Source organism: Callorhinchus milii, unplaced genomic scaffold, assembly GCF_018977255.1.
Source record: "Callorhinchus milii isolate IMCB2004 unplaced genomic scaffold, IMCB_Cmil_1.0 Scaffold5, whole genome shotgun sequence".
NCBI lineage: Eukaryota > Metazoa > Chordata > Chondrichthyes > Chimaeriformes > Callorhinchidae > Callorhinchus > Callorhinchus milii.
The window spans coordinates 3204124-3221200 of NW_024704746.1; the positions used below are offsets into that span (position 1 = coordinate 3204124).

The 17077-nt window shown below is 51.3% G+C and overlaps 1 protein-coding gene across 1 annotated transcript; it reads right to left on the bottom strand.

Annotated features, from left to right (window-relative positions):
* Positions 1–1462: 1462 nt before the first annotated feature.
* Positions 1463–13549, bottom strand: si:ch211-198n5.11 (methylcrotonoyl-coenzyme A carboxylase 2). The gene is made up of 13 exons (XM_042335803.1): positions 13449–13549; positions 11598–11948; positions 11172–11368; positions 10332–10510; positions 10051–10131; positions 9528–9706; positions 8744–8933; positions 8089–8180; positions 4991–5147; positions 4240–4362; positions 3813–3955; positions 3518–3599; positions 1463–3119 (listed from the first exon to the last, which is right to left on the bottom strand). The coding sequence occupies exons 1-13, from the start codon at positions 13466–13468 to the stop codon at positions 3033–3035; spliced, it is 1881 nt and encodes a 626-aa protein (XP_042191737.1). The 5' UTR covers positions 13469–13549; the 3' UTR covers positions 1463–3032.
* Positions 13550–17077: the final 3528 nt, after the last annotated feature.

Genomic DNA, 17077 nt, shown 5'->3' on the forward strand with positions numbered 1-17077 from the left:
TCCTTGAACCAAGGGTCCCGCCTGCCTGTTCAGATGGATGTTAAAGATCCCGAGGCGCTATTTGAAGAGAAGGGAGTTTCTCCTGGCCGACTATCCCCCAAATAAAAAATTGGTCACTCACTCCCACGGCTGTTTGTGGGACCCTGCTGTCCGCAAACTAGCTGCCACGTTTCACCACAAAATAAACAGTCACTGGAATTTACAGTATATCCTATGAAGCGCTTGTCTCAACGACGTGATGAGGCGCTATATCAAATGCAAGGATTATTAATATTATTATTATAATAAAGGAAGCTCTTTGCTTCTGCCAGGTGGCAGCCGTAAACATTGCAGAACTTCTGAGCATCGCACATTTGTTTTTTGGTCAGCCGGGTTCTGACACATGCGGAAACGCATCGCCATATTTAAGAGCATCGAAACCAAACTGAGAACTCCATGCATCCCATTCACACATGGAAATCCCAGAGATTGTTGGAATGGAATGGAATGTGCTCTCTCTCTCTCTTCCTGGAGGGACGGTTCCTGCTTACCTAATTCTAGAGAATTAGGCGCGGGTTGGCAAGAGCCAAGGCTTGGGTTGGGGTAACTGCTGGAGTCTAACCAGTTAATACCACACAGCATACCATTGATATCACTTTCTGGCCAAGCTACCCGTGAGGGCTTTGCCTTAGAGACGTGCGAAACGCAAAGCGAGCAAACACACAATTGTTAATAAGGACAAAGCGGGGAGGGGCAAATCACTCCCTCCCCTCACAGTAATCATGAACGCACAACGCCAGCAGAAGTGTAAGGTGAACACCACTGAAAACAACACACACACACACACAACACAAAGCCGAGCATGTGGCTGGAAGCCAAGCAGTAGGAAGGCTGTGTAAGATCTCGCTCGAACTGAAAAGCCTGTGGGTTTTACGAAACGTCTTGTGATCAAATAAATCAGCCCGTCAGGCCCTCTTCTTATGCAGACGATGTCCCGATAGCTTCCGCTGACCCACTTTTCTCTCTTAAGTTCTTCCAAACAAAATGCAAAATAAGATGGGAGTTTCCAAAGCCTCTCTGCAAAGGCCACTTAGAGATTATGTTGGGGGATGGTGGCGGGGGGGCAGAATGTTTTCTTCCTCTTCGACCCGTACTTACGGTCACGTTCCCCCCGGCTCGGTGTCATGCACTGCCACCGTCAAGTGTTCTAGGACGCTTCCCTGTGTGAGGGGCGCTGTGTCAATGCAAGTCGTTATGAGATCAGGGAATGCTGTGTCACGAGGGACTTTTGAAGTAAAGACTAACACTTAGCAGAGGATTTGGATTAAAGATCTAGAGAAATACACACAAACTCCACATTGTGGAGAGGACAGGGAATGGGGTTAGAGTGGAGAGCTCCGGTGGAGGCGCGAGCACCATCACAGACACAATGGGGGATGGGAGTAGAGTAGGTCATGCTTGCTAAAAAAAAACGTAAGTATAATTCCAGACAACAAATCTCTTTATTTTCCTTCAGCAAAACATTGCGTTCCGCAGCGCACAAAAATTACCGGTCAGCCATTGAGCAAACCGTCAAAATCAGTCACAACAATCAGAGTTACACAGCTGAACTAACGTGGCCTGGGACTGTGACACATTCTTAGGCTTAAGACTTAAAAGGTCTTAAAATGTGCTGAGTTTTCGCAAGCGGTCTGAAATTTCAGTCTGCATTTCAGAGTCGGGTTTCCACAGCCATCATAAAGAACGGTGCAAAAATTGGCTTCCAGATTTTCCCCAAACTCAACAAAAACACACTATATACAATGAGCTAAAGCCTGAGGATGGAAGTAATTTTAGGCGCCAGGGACAACGCCAGTGAGCCCTGGATATCTGAAATTATAAAACTCCCACAGACAAGGCTGGAAACAGATAGAGACAGGCGTCAACTGGAAGAGAAACGCCGGCTCAGGTCTAACCCAATATTTACTTGTGACAGAGGTTTCACACCCAAGGTGTTAGACTCTCACTTTCCCCGAGCTATTAATGTGCATTTCCAACACTTTCTGTTTCTGTTCAGCTTCACATTTCAATCTTTATATAAAGATCCCGCACAGGTATGGGGGCCTGGCTCAGGCAAGGACTGTCCAGCGCCTTCGGACATCCTCGCGATGTGAAAGGTGCTGTGTAAATGTAATTTGTTGTTGTTGGGGTGGGGGGCAGTACCATGTAGTCAGAGGGAAAGTGCTTCAGACAAACGTTAAAACAGAGGTCAGCATCTGTGTCTGTTCAGGTAGACCGACGTTAAAGATCCCACAATAGTATTGGAAAAGAGGGAGGAATTTCTCCACTGTCCTGGCCGAAAACTCCCCCCAGATAAAATTGCTTATTTGCCTCACAGTTTGTTCAGTGCTAACATTGCTGCCTCGTTTTGCCTGCAAAGTCACTTCACTGTACTTGCTGTAAAGTGCTTTGAAAAGATCCAAAGTAATAAGGCACTGGAAAATATACAGTGTTTGTGTGATACACTTATAGGGTGGCTTTAATCCTCTTTGGAGCCGTTAGCTTAGACTTGGGTCTCCGTCATTCAGTGGATAAAGGCAGATAAATAAACCCCATTGCCAGCAAACCCCTCACCTCCAAACCCCACTCACGCAGCGAGCCAGCGTGTTAAAAATGCTTTAAAGATGTCCTCCCGATGCGAAAGGCGCTGTATCAATGTCAGTTTGTTTCATTGTATTGTGAAGCAAATCACAAGCCAGGAATAAAGGCGCTTTGGCCCACCTGATCTCAGCCTGACGTGGATTCCATTCACAAGCGCTCTGGGACGCTACCCTGCGCGAGAGGCGCCATATAAATGTAAGTTGTTGTCGTTGTCGTTGTTGTTGACGACGTGCCTCACCTGGTTCAGAAAGCAAACCCCGTGGCTCCAACGACTCAGCCTCAGATTACGAGGCCTCCAGCCACCCGACCTCTTCAGTAGCAAAGACCATTCGTTCATTCATTTTTTGATTACACGTCTGATTGTCAGAAGCAAAATTTCCGTCTCTCTCTCTCTCTCTCTTCGGGCTCCCAGGTTACATTCTCAGCAGTGGGTGTCCCCGCCCCACACAGCGTAGCTGATGTCTGTGCTGTTTGATGATGGTCAAACACTGTCCAATCACCTGCAACATAGGGACATAAGTTAGTGGAGTCCTGTAGCTCAGTGGTTAGAGCACTCGGTCACAAGTGAGAGGACCCAGTTTTGATTTCCGGGCGAGGATAAACCTTAGGCAAGTTTTCTTACTCCACGCGCCTCTGTTTGCCTGGCAGTTAGTAGGAACCTGGTTGTTAGTCGATTGGCGGATTGCTTTTCCGGGAGTAATAATCCCTCAAAAAAAACGGCTCAATCCACGACTGTTTGTGGGGCACTGCTGTGCCCAATTGGCTGCCGCGTTTTGCCCACAAAGTACAGTCACTACACTTTACAGTATATCCTGTGAAGCGACCGTAATACAATTTTTCCCGCTCTCGTTCACCATGACGATCAGATCAGATTGAGCAGATTGAAGAGAAACATTACCGTCCGAGTGTCTTGAGGCAAGATGACACCATCGTCCCAAACCCTGGAGGATGAATGAAACGCAGAGCTTTCTTCCTCCAGCCTACAGGGAGACAAGGCAGTGAAACTCCACTCGGTGAACCCGTTGTCCTTCCATTCGAGGTGGGTCAGAATTCTAAAACTCCAGCCTATTCCCACCACTGCCCATTCCCACCCCCAGCCCCATTCCCACCCCAGCCCCATTCCCACCCCAGCCCATTCCCATTCCCACCCAAGCCCATTCCCAGCCCACCATTTCCCAGCCCAGGTTACTGACCTCTCCTTCAGTCTCTGCAATTCAGTCTCATCACGACTTTCTGCCTCAGCTCCCGGGTAGTCAGCGCAGTGACTGGGGCCAACTATGGCCACTCGGGCATTAGGCCACAGGAAGAGGAAATTGGGATCAAAGGATCGTCCGCACTGAAAAGACATATTAATAATAATCCTTGCATATGCAGTGAGAGGACCTGGGTTTGATTCCCAGACAGGGCAAAACCTTACTCCACACGCCTCTGTTTTCCAGCAGTAAGTAGGAACCAGGTTGTTAGTCGATTGGCGGATCGCTTAACGGGGGTAATAATCTCTCCCTCAATCCACAACTGTTTGTGGGTCACTGCTGTGTGCAATTGGCTGCCGCGTTTCTCCCACAATTGTTAATCCAACAGGTAATTGGGCGGATGGGCAGCGGGCAGACGGGGACGTACCATTGCGAAGCTCTCAGCACCGTAACAACCTCCGATGACGATGGTTACCTTGGGCACAGTGGAGCAGGCCACAGCCGACATCATAGCAGCCTGAGCTTTAAGCTGGTTAGTGACTGCCTCAGCCTGGGGAGAGAAACACATGAAAGGTGAGGAGAGGACAAACAGTGCAAAATATACGAACAAGGGACATCCGTTTATAACCCACTCCCATTTTATAACCCCCACCCACCCCCCTTGTTATAACAATCACTTTCCCCCATGTTACACACTGCAACAATTAAATCTGTTTCCACTGGTTGGAAACATAAGAACAGGATGAGACAATTCAGCCCCTCAAGCTTGTTCCACCATTCTATTAGATCATGGCTGATCTTACCTCAACTCCAATTACCCGCCCTTGCCTCATATGCCTTGATACCCTTGAGGAGTCCATAACCAGGGGGCACCAGTATAAGATAGCGACTAGTGGGGGGATCTAACAGAGAGTTCAGGAGGAACTCCTTGCAGAGGGTAGTGAGATTGTGGAACTCGCTTACCTGAAGCTGTGGTTGAATCAGATAGCGTAGATACATTCGAAAGGAAACTAGACCTTCACATGAGGGAGAGGGGAAGATAAGGGGGAGGAAGGGAGCAATGGGTAAGGAAAAGCGTGGAGTATAAACACCGGCATAGACTGGTTGGGCCGAGTGGCCTGTTTCCATGCTGTAGTCGGTGTAAATCTTTGTCAAACGGCGTCAAGCCTGGCTGTTACCTGGCTCAGTGTGGCCGTCTCGGTCACGCTTGGATCCGTGTTCTGGAGGAATATGATGGGGATGTCTCGCTGGTCACAAAGCTGCACAAAATGGCTGCCTTTCAGGGCAGCGTTGTGGCTCAGTCGGCCATTGCTCGCTACGATCCCAATGAGGTGTCTGAGCCAAACAGGAAAAAAAANTTGTTTAAGAAAATACCACGAGCTCGAAAAGGCCCACGCGCTAACCATAACCAAAACACCCGGAATAATTAAATTCACCGCCAATGAAAAGGACCACTGGATTTTTTTATTGTCTTAATTAATTAATCCCTTAATTAATCCATTAATTAATTAATCCCTTAATTAATCCATTAATTAATCCTTAATTAATCCATTAATTAATTAAGGGAACCCACACCTGTTTGAATATGGTCAACCTAACACTGTAGTGGAGTCCTGTAGCGTACTGGTTAGCGCACTCGCCTTACAAGCGAGAAGACCCGGGTTCGATTCCCGGGCCGGGGCGAAACTTTAGGCACGTTTCCCTACACCAACATGCCTCTGTTTGCCTGGCAGTAAATAGGAACCCGGTTGTCAGGGGCTTGTTTCCGTGCTCTCTCCCCTTTTTCCGAGTCCCGTCTGAAAACCTTCCTTTTCGACGGTGGTTATGGCCACACCCCCAGGAGTGGTGAGTTAGGTATAAGTATAAATAGATGAATAAATGTAGCCGGGATATTGACGGGGCGATGAGTTAAACCAGGGTCCAGCTATCAGGAGTTTATGAGGACTGAGTTTGCCACCCACCCCATAAAAAAAGAATTCACTACATTTGTAGGTATTGGTTAGCGCATTTGCCTCGTAAGAGAGAGGACCTGGGTTCGATTCCCGGGCAGGGCGAAACCTTGGGCTAGTTTCCTTTCTAACCACTAAGCTACAGGACTCCACTTCTTCAGTCAGTCATCAAAACAGCGAGGGAAAGGCTCAGAGTCAGCAACGTGACCCGAGTGCGTCTGACTGTCTGCTGATACGAAGCATTCTGGAGAGAACTACAAACACAAAGGTCTATTCAGGATAAACCGCCCTCAAGGCCACTGCCCAGCCACTCAAGCAGTGTAATCCCAGCCCCGCTAGTCAGCACAAAACATGGTTCTCTCTCTCTCTCGTACTTTGGCTTTGCTTAAAAATCCTACATTTCTCCCAGCTCCCTCCCTCTCTCCCCCTCTCACACACCACCACAAGGTTTAACCTGAACGGAAGGGCTTGTGTACAGGCACAGCTGACCTCCCACACATGTGGTGTGGTGTGAACTCGAGAACAAAATAAGAGCTCGTTTTTTTTTAAAACATAGAACATTATGTGATGGCACGTCTCAAAGTGTTTTGTACTTTTGTAGTTACTGCCAAGGGTGCTGACCACATTTATAGGCAAACAGGACAGCCATCTGCACTCAGCCATAAAATCAATGAACAATTCATATAATAATAATAATCATTGCATAATAGCACCGTATCACGTCTTCAAGACGTCTCAAAGTGCTTCACAGGATATACTGTAAAGTGAATTGACTGTGTATTTTGTGGGCGAAATGTGTCAGCCAGGACACCGGGAGAAACTCCCTTCTCTTTCCCAACGGGGTCGCGGGACCTTTTAACGTCCGACCTGATGGGAGCTAAGTTTAACGTTCCCCCAAAAAATGGCATCTCCAGCAGTTGCTACCCCAGCACAGCACTGGAGTGTCAGCCTGGACTGCAAGCTCAATCGCCCCGATGTGGGAACGTAACCCCATGGCCTTCCAAACGGGACAAACACCATGCATCGCTCATAGCCGCGCAACACTTAATATTTTTTTTGGGTGGGGGGGGAAGGTGGCACACATGCGGAAACCCGTCACCGTGTTGAAGAGTCTCCAAACCAAGCTGAAAATTCCATGCATCCCAACTACACATGGAAATCCCAGAGATAGATTGTGGGAATGGAATGCGCTCTCTCTCTCTCTGGAGGAATGTATTCTGTTTACCTAATCCCGGAAACTATTTAGGCACAGGTTGGCAAGACCCGAGGCTGGTGACTGCAGAGTGTGCGTTGGAGTCTAACCAGCTAAAACTAATAGGAGTCTAACCTGCTAAAAAACGCATAGCTTGCCCATTGATAAGCTCTTAATACCAGTGTCAACTGGCTCACAGATGCTAGAATTATACTGTTAACATAATGCAAAGGTTCTCCATTCATGCCTTGTGATTCGGGTATTAAGATAAAGATAAGTGTGTGTGTGTGTGCGTGGTGGTGGGGATGGGGATAGATGGGGGGAAGCGAGGGGGGGTGGGGGAAAGAAAAATCAATCATCCGCTCACACATAATTCTATTTGCCTGATGTGCGATTCTTTTATCCCAGATTCACAACCTGAAAGTTTAATCAGTTTAAACTAATTAAATAAAAATTCTAGGATTGCGCCACGTTCCTTCTCGTTAAATCCCATGGGCCTGTTTGCTTTGGAATAAACTCTCCTCGTGTAACAGATTCTCTACCCAGTTACTCGCCGTTATTTAAGAGACGGTGATCGTTTTACAGTGAAATGTGCGCATGTCTTTTTCACCAACAATGGCTTACAAACAGCCCTGAAACAAATGATCTACTTACTTGGAGGATTGTTAGTCAGGACATGGACCTGGAGAAATTCCCTTCTCTTTTCTAATAGTGGAGTCGTGTAGTGTAGTGGTTAGAGGACTCGTCTCGCGAGCGAGAGGACCTGGGTTTGATTCCCGGGCAGCGTGAAACGTTAGGCAAGTTATCCTTATTCCACACAGAGGTTTACCTAGCAGTAAGGAGTAATCTCATTGCTCGTCAACTGGAGAATCGCTTTCTGTGGGGTAATAATCCCTTAAAAAATTTTTTTTTTTAATAGTTTGGTCACTCAGTCCACGACTGTTTGTGGGGACGCTTCTGTGCGCAATTGGCTGCCGCGTTTCACCCACAAAATATACAGTCAATTCACTTTACAGTACATTCTGTGAAGCGCTTTGAGACGTCTCGAAAACGTGATAAGGTGCTATGCCAAATGCAAGTATTATTATTATTACTACTACAAAGGACGGAAGCAAAGTGCTGCCACATTCCTCACCCTTTGATCCGAGCAAAGCCAGTTACCAGGGTCGTGCCGTACAAAGCCTTGAACTCCAGGAACCTGCTTCCGTCTGTCAAACGACTGAGAACCTTGAAAATATTAATACAGTCATTCGAAGTGCCTCTTTGACCTTGTTTGTGGTCAACTTTCCCACCCACTCCCACCCCTCAGCTCCCAGCCCCACCCAGCATTATCAAGCGCAGGAGAGACCTCCTACTGTTGTCAATGTAAACTGTCCTATTAATTAGAGCACTCGCTTCACAAGCGAGAGGACCCGGGTTCAATTCCCGTATGGGGTGCAACTTTGGGCAAGTTCCCTTACTCCACTCACCTCTGTTTACCCAGAAACTACCAGGAACCTGGTTGTTAGTCGATTGGCCGATCGCTTTCTGGGAGTAATAATCCTTCTCCCACCAAAAATGTAGTCACTCAATCGACGACTGTTGGTGGGACACTGCTGTGCGCAATTGGCTGCCGCGTTTTGACCACAACATAGTCAATTCACTTAACAGTATATCCTGCGAGGCGCTTTGAGACGTCCCAAAGACGTGATAAGGCGCTGTATCAAATGCAAAGATTATTATTATTATTATCAATAACGGGAGCCGAGTGGGAGGATTCCCTGCCCCCAGTGAGCGCAGTGGTAACTCACCAGCCTAATGTTTAAGGTGTGGGTGTAGCTGGCCGGAGCCAGGCCACCCAGCCCCTCTGTGTACAGCGGCTCCTCTGCCTCGGGCTGGTCGCTGGGCCCCGGCTCCAGGTTTAAGGCGGCCACGATGTCCCTCGCTCGCTCGTACGCGTCCTTCTCTGTCGCTGCGAAGTGATCTGTGCAGCCGCTGACCCTGACACACCAGTGCGGGGGGGTGGGGGGGGAGAGTGGGAGAAGAGAGGGGGGTCACGCAGTTACAAACCCTCACTTAAGTCAACAGCTGCCCCAGCACCACCCCGAGGTCCCCAAATTCATTCCAGGTTTAGCCTCAAGATAACTACTTGCGACGCTCACGCAGGGTAGAGTCCCAGACCGCTTAAGACCGTCATAGAATCTTACAGCACAGAAGGAAGGCCATTCAGCCCATCGTGCCTGTGCCCGCTCTTTGAAAGAGTTTCCAACTAGTCCCAATCCCCCCGCTCTTACCTCTTAGCCTTGCACATATCTTCCTTTGTAAGTACCTATTCAATTCCCTTTTGAAAGCTAACAAGGAGAATGTTGCAGAGTTGGGGGCAGTGGAGTGGGGAGTAAGCAGGTCGGAGAGGTAGGAAGGTGCCAGGGAGTGAAGGGATTTGTAGACAAGTGAGAGGATCATGAAGCCGTCCATTCTGTGATGGGCACCCAGTGGTAGGTACGATACACCTCTGTATGCTCCTCTCTGAGAGGCCGTGATCAGGGCTGAAGACCCTCTGGGACCACCCGGGGGGGGTTATGTTCCTGTACTCACACTGAATGCAGCGTCGCTCCACCCAGGTCCTCAGGACTGACTTCCTCTCCAGTCGCTGCTTTAACCAGCGGAGGTCCCGCCAGGAATATGGTCCCAATCCTGTCCACTATCACCGTCTCCTCGGCCATTGTGGGGATGTAGGCCCCTCCCGCCGTGCACGAGCCACACACCACCGCCACCTAGAGGACACGGTTACATTTTTGACTTAATTAATTACCTTCTCAACCTATTACTTTTTACTTCATTAATTAATTCCTCAGAATCGAACTTTGCTGGGATTAATCGGAATCTCCTTCGCCTCCTCCCAATTGGCGGTTTGCTTTTCCGGGGCTAATAGTCCCTTCAAAAAAAACTAAAATATATTGGTCGCTCAAACCACGACTGGTTCGGGACGCTGCTGTGCGTAATTGGCTACCGCATTTTGCCCACAAAATACACACTTTACAGTATATCCTGTGAAGCGCTTTGAGATGTGAAAAGGCGCTATATCAAATGCGAGTATTATTATTGTTAATAACATCACCTGAGCGATCCCCAGCGCAGACATCACGGCCTCATTGTAGAAGATTCTGCCTCCGTGGTTCTTGTCGGGGAAAATCTCCGCCTGAAACAACCACACAGTGAGTGAGATTACGGTTTAGGTTAGGTTAGCGGCACATCGCGTCTGTGCTGGTGCTCGCTCCCCAACTGGAGCTCTCTACTCTAAACCACCAGTGTGCAAATCCTCGATCGTCCAACGCCTTGAGACATCCTTCCAACGTGAAAGACACTGTGTAAATGCAATTTGTTGTTGTTGTTGTTTACCTGAAGTGGGAGGAAGCCACCTCCACTATCCACCAAATACACACAGGGCAGGTGGTTCTGAAGGGCGATGTGCTGAGCTCTCAGCTGTTTCTTCACAGACACTGGGTAGGACGTCCCTCCCTTCACTGTTGCGTCATTAGCAATAACCATGCACCAGATCCCACTGATTTTCCCAATCCCTATAAGAAAGAGACACTGTTAAATACTGTTGCGTTCGCCTCCATTCCGCCGCTCGGATTAGGCAGTCCATGCCCTGTGCAGGTGGACATCACAGATCTCAAGGCACTGTTATAATTTATACTAATGAAGACATAACGTCTGTCTGTTTTGCTAAAGGCGTACACACTTATGGCCGGTTAAATGGTTCGTGAGTGGTATCACTGAAATCTACATTCCATAATGGATCCTTTGGTTGCAAGCGTAGCTGCAACGGGTGCAGCTAGTGTATATATATGTGTGTATATATATATATAATCTTTGCATTTGATATAGCGCCTTATCCCGTCATTGAGACGTCTCAAAGCTCTTCATAGAATATACTGTAAAGTGGAGTCCTGTAAATCTTAGTGGTTAGTGAACTCACCTTGCAAGCAAGAGACCTGGGTTTGACTCCCGGGTAGGGCAAAACATTGGGCATTTGCTTTGGTCACTCAATCCACGACTGATTGTGGGACACTACTGTGCACAATTGGCTGCCGTGTTTCGGCCACAAAATATACAGTCAATTCGCTTTACAGTATGTTCTGTGAAGTGCTTGGAGATGTCTCGAAGACGTGATAAGGCGCTGTATCAAATGCAAATTATTATTAAGGATTATAACTAAAATGCAGAGGTTAATACCGGTCAGGCAGCCGGCAGCAGGCACGTCTCCGTACGGCATTCCCATCCCAGCAATCGGGGAGAGCTCCAGGAACGGCCCCTTGTCCAGCAGCAGCCGCAAGCGCTCGGTGACCAGCAGCTTCTTGTTCTTCTGGGTGTGTCTGAGCACCGCGTTCTCCCCTCCGCCTCTCCGCACCCTCTCCATCAATTCAAGGTACCTGTCCTCCAGACAAACACACCAACGGGTCGAGAGGTTTGGGGCTGGTCAGCACTGACACAACTGTGTCATCAATTCTGCGCTGGTTCTACTGCAAGAGCCGCTTCATATATATATATATATATATATATAAAATGGGAGCGAGCACCAGCACAGACATGATGGGAAGAGAGCAGGGAATGGGATCAGAGAGCTCAAATGTGCCACTCAACCTTCCAGCACACTCGTACCTTTTACTGGAAGCGTCGCTGTTGCGTAGATTGAAGTCAAACACGTGTCGATGGATGGGCTGAACTTTGCCATCCAAGACGGGGAACGAGTTTGTGACGTACATCCTGACAGCCCCTCTGAGGGGTGGGTGGGGAGGAAGGTGGGACCACGCTAGCTGCCGGACAGCTACTCGATACGCCCCACGATCGCGATCTGCCCAGTGTCCGCCCTCCACGAGGCTGTAGCCATAGCCGACACCGCGGGTGCTGCTCCTCTCAGGCCCCGCTTCCCGGCAGCCTCTCCGAGCCACCGAGGGGCAGGCGGGACTCCTCCCGCACCCTGAGGCCAGCCGAGCGGCCCCCCGCCCAGACCTGCCGGAGAGAGAAACAAAACCTTGTCCTGAACAACCAAGAACGATCGGTCGCTCGATCCACGGCGGTTTGTGGGGACGCTGCTGTGTGCAATGGGCTGCCACGTTTCGCCCACAAAATACAGTCACTACACTTTACAGTGTACCCCGTGAAGCGCTTTGAGACGTCTCAACGACCTGATAAGGCGCTGTATCAAATGCAAGCAGTATTATTATTGATATAACAACAACAAATTGCAGTTGTGCATATGCAAAAACACACACTTGACACACGTAACTTTCGCGGACGTTCCAAGGGCTGTCAAGGCTTTGCTCAGCCCCGTTGCCGTCTGGAGAATGTGGGTTCGAGCCCCGCACCATGTCGGGGGATTCTCGAGCTCACAGTGTGTGTGTGTGGGGGGGGTGAGGGGGGGGGAGGGGGAGCGGGCACCGCATTGTCAGGAGAGACGCTGTTCTCCTTCGGAGGAGACGTCAAACTGCGCTTCTCTTCTGCGCCTTTTTCAGGCGGACGTTGAAGATCCAAAGCAGCGTTGTCGGGGGGAAGAGAGGGGGTGTTGTGTGTGTGGGGTGGGGGGGGTGGGGGGGGGAGGAGACAGAAGGGGTTTGTTCTCCCCCTCCACCATCCAACAACCACCGGCTTTGCATCTATCTTTGTATGCGGTCCCCGGGGGTGAAGGGCGTTGTTGTTGTTGGATATTTGTCTCCCATCGCTTCTGAGATTTTTTTTTACAGAATATTTTACCAAAAAATACTTTATATTTTATGGCTTTGTCTCCACGGCTTCAGTCCGGGCCGCGGCTGGACACCGGGGGGGGGGCTGGACACCGGGGGGGGGGCTGGACACCGGGGGGGGCTGGACACCGGGGGGGGCTGGACACCGGGGGGGGGGCTGGACACCGGGGGGGCTGGACACCGGGGGGGGGCTGGACACCGGGGGGGGGGGGCTGGACACCGGGGGGGGGGCTGGACCGGGGGGGGGGGGCTGGACACCGGGGGGGGGCTGGACCGGGGGGGGGGCTGGACACCGGGGGGGGGGGGCTGGACACCGGGGGGGGGGGCTGGACACCGGGGGGGGCTGGACACCGGGGGGGGGCTGGACACCGGGGGGGGGGCTGGACACCGGGGGGGGGCTGGACACCGGGGGGGGGCTGGACACCGGGGGGGGGGCTGGACACCGGGGCTGGACACCGGGGGGGGGGGGCTGGACACCGGGGGGGCTGGTGGGGAGAGGGGGAGAGGGGGTCCCTCAGGCTCAGGATCTCCCCACATATCAGCTCCGCTGAGGGGGGGGGGGGGGAGGCCTGGAGCCGGGTTGAGGAGCTGAGGCCCGGGGTTGAGGGGGCGGGGTTTGTGGGGGGGGGTTGGGGGGTTGAGGGGGGGGGTTGGGGGGGGGGGGCTGAGGGGCGGGGTTTGTGGGGGGTGGTTGGGGGGGGGGGTTGGGAGGGTTGAGGCCCGGGGCTGAGGGGGGGGCGGGGTTGAGGGGGGGTTGGGGGGCACTCACGCTGACAGTGCCCCGCACATGGCGCTGTGTGTCCGGGTACAAAGGCCGGGAACGCCTCTCGGGTTTCTCTGTGTGGTGTGTCCCCCCCCCCCCCCTCTCCCCCCCCCCCGCGCCCCCTCTCCCCCCTCTCCCCCCCCCCCCGCGCCCCCCCGCGCGCACACAAAAAAAATCGCCGTTTCCACAGCAACGCGCCGCCCCGACAACCGCACTTCCGGTATCCCACACATCCGCCAGTAGCCAACCGGAAGTGGGGTCGTTTGACAGGAAGTGGGGTCGTTTGACCGGAAGTGGGGTGGATCACTGGCTGAAAAGCCCCTCTGCTGCGACCGGAGTGGGGGGGGAGTTGGGGAGGGGGGAGGGGGGGCGGGGAGGGAGACAGGTGAGGGGGGGGGCAGCGGAGAGAAGGGAACAGGGCCCACAACCCTCTCCCCTCCCATCGATTCAGCAGGACATGACGTAAGGACGTAGGAATTTCCTCGACGAAAGAAGACCGAGGGGTCCATCCCGTTTCATCCATCGTCCCGGCAGTCGCGGGCACCTGACGACGACAACAACAACAACTTGGATCTATACAGCGCCCTCCGCGCCGGACGGCGTCTCAGAGCGCTTCACAGTCACGGATCCCGGGGGCCGAGCCGGGGGGAGGAGGAGGGGGGGGGGAAGGTGACCAAAGGCGCGGTGGAAAAAAAAGGTCTTCAGCAGAGACCTGAAAATGGGAAGCGAGGGAGCGAGACGAAGGGGGTGAGGAAGGCAGTTCCAGAGCCTCGGGGCGTAGTGGCTGGAGGCACGGCCGCCGAGGGTGGAGCGGAGGACTCGGGGGAACGAGGAGGAGGTCAGACCCGGAGGAACGAATGACACGTCCCAAACGATTATGGCCACAACCCCATTCTCGCCTGACGTCCCCTTCCATTAAAGTTGGGATAGTGATGAGGAGCAGGAACGATGGGCCTGATCACCGTGCCCACACTCCCCCCCCCCCCCCCCGCCACCCCGACCCCCGCCCTGTTTACCTCGGAGTCAGCCAGTGGCGGGCTGGCTCCCCGGAAGGGAGTGGCACCAATAATGGAGGCACCAATTTGTTTCTTAAGCGTTTCTTAAGCGCTCTGGGACGCTACCCTGCGCGAGGGCTGTAAACAATTTTTAGTTGTTGGTCGCGGTGTGGGGGGGGGGGTGTGGGGGGTGGGGGAAGAGCGCCAAAAACACATAAGACATCTTGGCGTGTAAAATCCAATGGCACCGTTGAGCTAGCCCTGATCAATCCCACTCCCCCGCTCTCTAACCCATAGCCCTGATCAATCCCACTCCCCCGCTCTCTAACCCATAGCCCTGATCAACCCCACATCCCCCACTCTCTCCCCATAGCCCTGATCAACCCCACTCCCCCGCGCTCTTCCCATAGCCCTGATCAACCCCACTCTCTCCCCATAGCCGTGATCAACCCCACTCCCCCACTCTCTCCCCATAGCCCTGATCAACCCCACTCCCCCACGCTCTCCCCATAGCCCTGATCAACCCCACTCCCCCACTCTCTCCCATAGCCCTGATCAACCCCACTCCCCCGCTCTCTCCCCATAGCCCTGATCAACCCCACTCCCACGCTCTCTCCTCATAGCCCTGATCAACCCCACTCCCCCGCTCTCTCCCCATAGCCCTGATCAACCCCACTCCCCCGCTCTCTCCCCATAGCCCTGCAAACTTGTCCTCCCCAATTATCTACTCTCTTAAAAGTTGTTATTGAATCGGTTCCCACCAGCCTTTCAGGCAATGCATTCCAGATCCCAACAACTCGCTGTGTGAAAACATTTCTCCTCTCCTCCCCTCTGTTTCTTTTAACAACCATTTTAAATCGGTGCCCTCGGGTTACCGACCCACCCGCCAATGGGAACAGTTTCTCCTTGTTCACCCTATCAAATCCCCTCATAATTCTGAAAACGTCTATTGAGTCTCCTCTTAACCTTCTCTGCTCCAAGGAGAATAATCCCGGCTCCTTGAGCCTCTCCTGACAACTGAAGTCCCTCATTCCTGACCATCCTGGAAAATCTCCTTTGCTCCCTCTCCAATGCCTTGACATCCTTCCTAAAGTGTGGGGCCCAGAACTGAACACAGTCTCTAACTGAGGCCTAACCAGTGTATTATATAAAGGTTCATCATAATTTCCTGACTTTTGTATTCTATGCCCCTGTTTATAAAGCCTAACGTCCCGTATGCTTTTTTAACAGCTTTATCTCCCTGTCCTTCAAAGATTTACTTATATGACCCCCAGGTCTCTCTGTTCCTTCACCCCCTTTAAGATTGTACCATCAGCTTATATTGTCTCTCCTCATTCTTCCTCCTAAAATGCATCACTTTGCACATTAAACTTCATCTGCCACGGGTTTGCCTAGTTTACCAATCTGTCTATGTCCATATGTAATCTGCTACTATCTTCCTCACTCTTTACTACTTTTCCTATCTTAGTACCATCTGCAGACTTGGAAATTGTACTCCCTATACCCAAGTCCAGATCATTTATGTAGATCAAAAACAGCAGTGATCCCAATACTGACCCCTGGGGTCATCACTGCACATTTCCCTCCAGTCAGAGAAACAACCGTTCACCACCATTCTCTGCTCTCTGTCTCCCAGTCAGTTCTGTATCCGCTGTCACTCTCCCTTTAATACCGTGGACTTCTATTTTGCTGACAAGTCTCTTATGTGGCACTTTATCAAACGCCTTTTGAAAATCCATATAAACGACATCAACTGCACTACCTTCATCCATCCTCTCCGTTACTTCATCAAAAAACTCTTATCAAGTTTGTTAGACATGATTTGCCTTTAACAAACCCGTGTTGGCTGTCCTTTATTAACCCATATTCTTCTAAGTGAAAATGTATTTTATCCCAGATGATAGTCTCTAGAAGTTTCCCCACTACTGACGTTAGGCTGACTGGCCTGTAGTTCCTGGGTTTATCCTTCTGCCCCTTTTTGTACAGGGGAGTAACATTTGCAACTCTCCAGTCCTCTGGCACCAACCTGGTGTCCAAGGAGGATTGAACGATTGTGGCCAGAGCCTCCGTAATTTTCACCCTTATTTCCCTCAGTAACCTGCTCTGTACCTCAACTGATCCTTTCAATTCCAATTTCCCACTTTCTTCCCATATCCCTGACCTACCAAAAATCTCTCAACCTCACTAACTCACAGCATCCACGGCCTTTTGGGTGGGGGGGGGGGGGATGAGTTCCAGATTTCTGCCACTCTTCAGGTCCACAACTTTCCCAAATTTCAATATACCCTGTCCATCCTTGGGATCCAACTCAGACGTGTTGAAGCGTGGTCAGTCAGATCTTGACATGATTTTGTGGAGTGCAGCGGCACCTGGGGGGGATGTTGAGGATTGCAATTTCCACAGCACAAAACACTTGAATCCTTGGGGGAATAACAACAAATTAAGTTTACACAGCGCCTTTCTCATCGGAAGGACTTCCCAAGGTGCTGGACAGTCAGAGATTTGGACCGAGCTGGGAGTTGGGATCAGGAGGGGGTGGAGGGCAGGGAGGGTGGGGGTAGGAGGGTGACCAAAGAATGATATCAGGATATCAGAATCAAGTCAACCTTCTGTGGTGATCTCTGTATTCCAGTTCCTCTG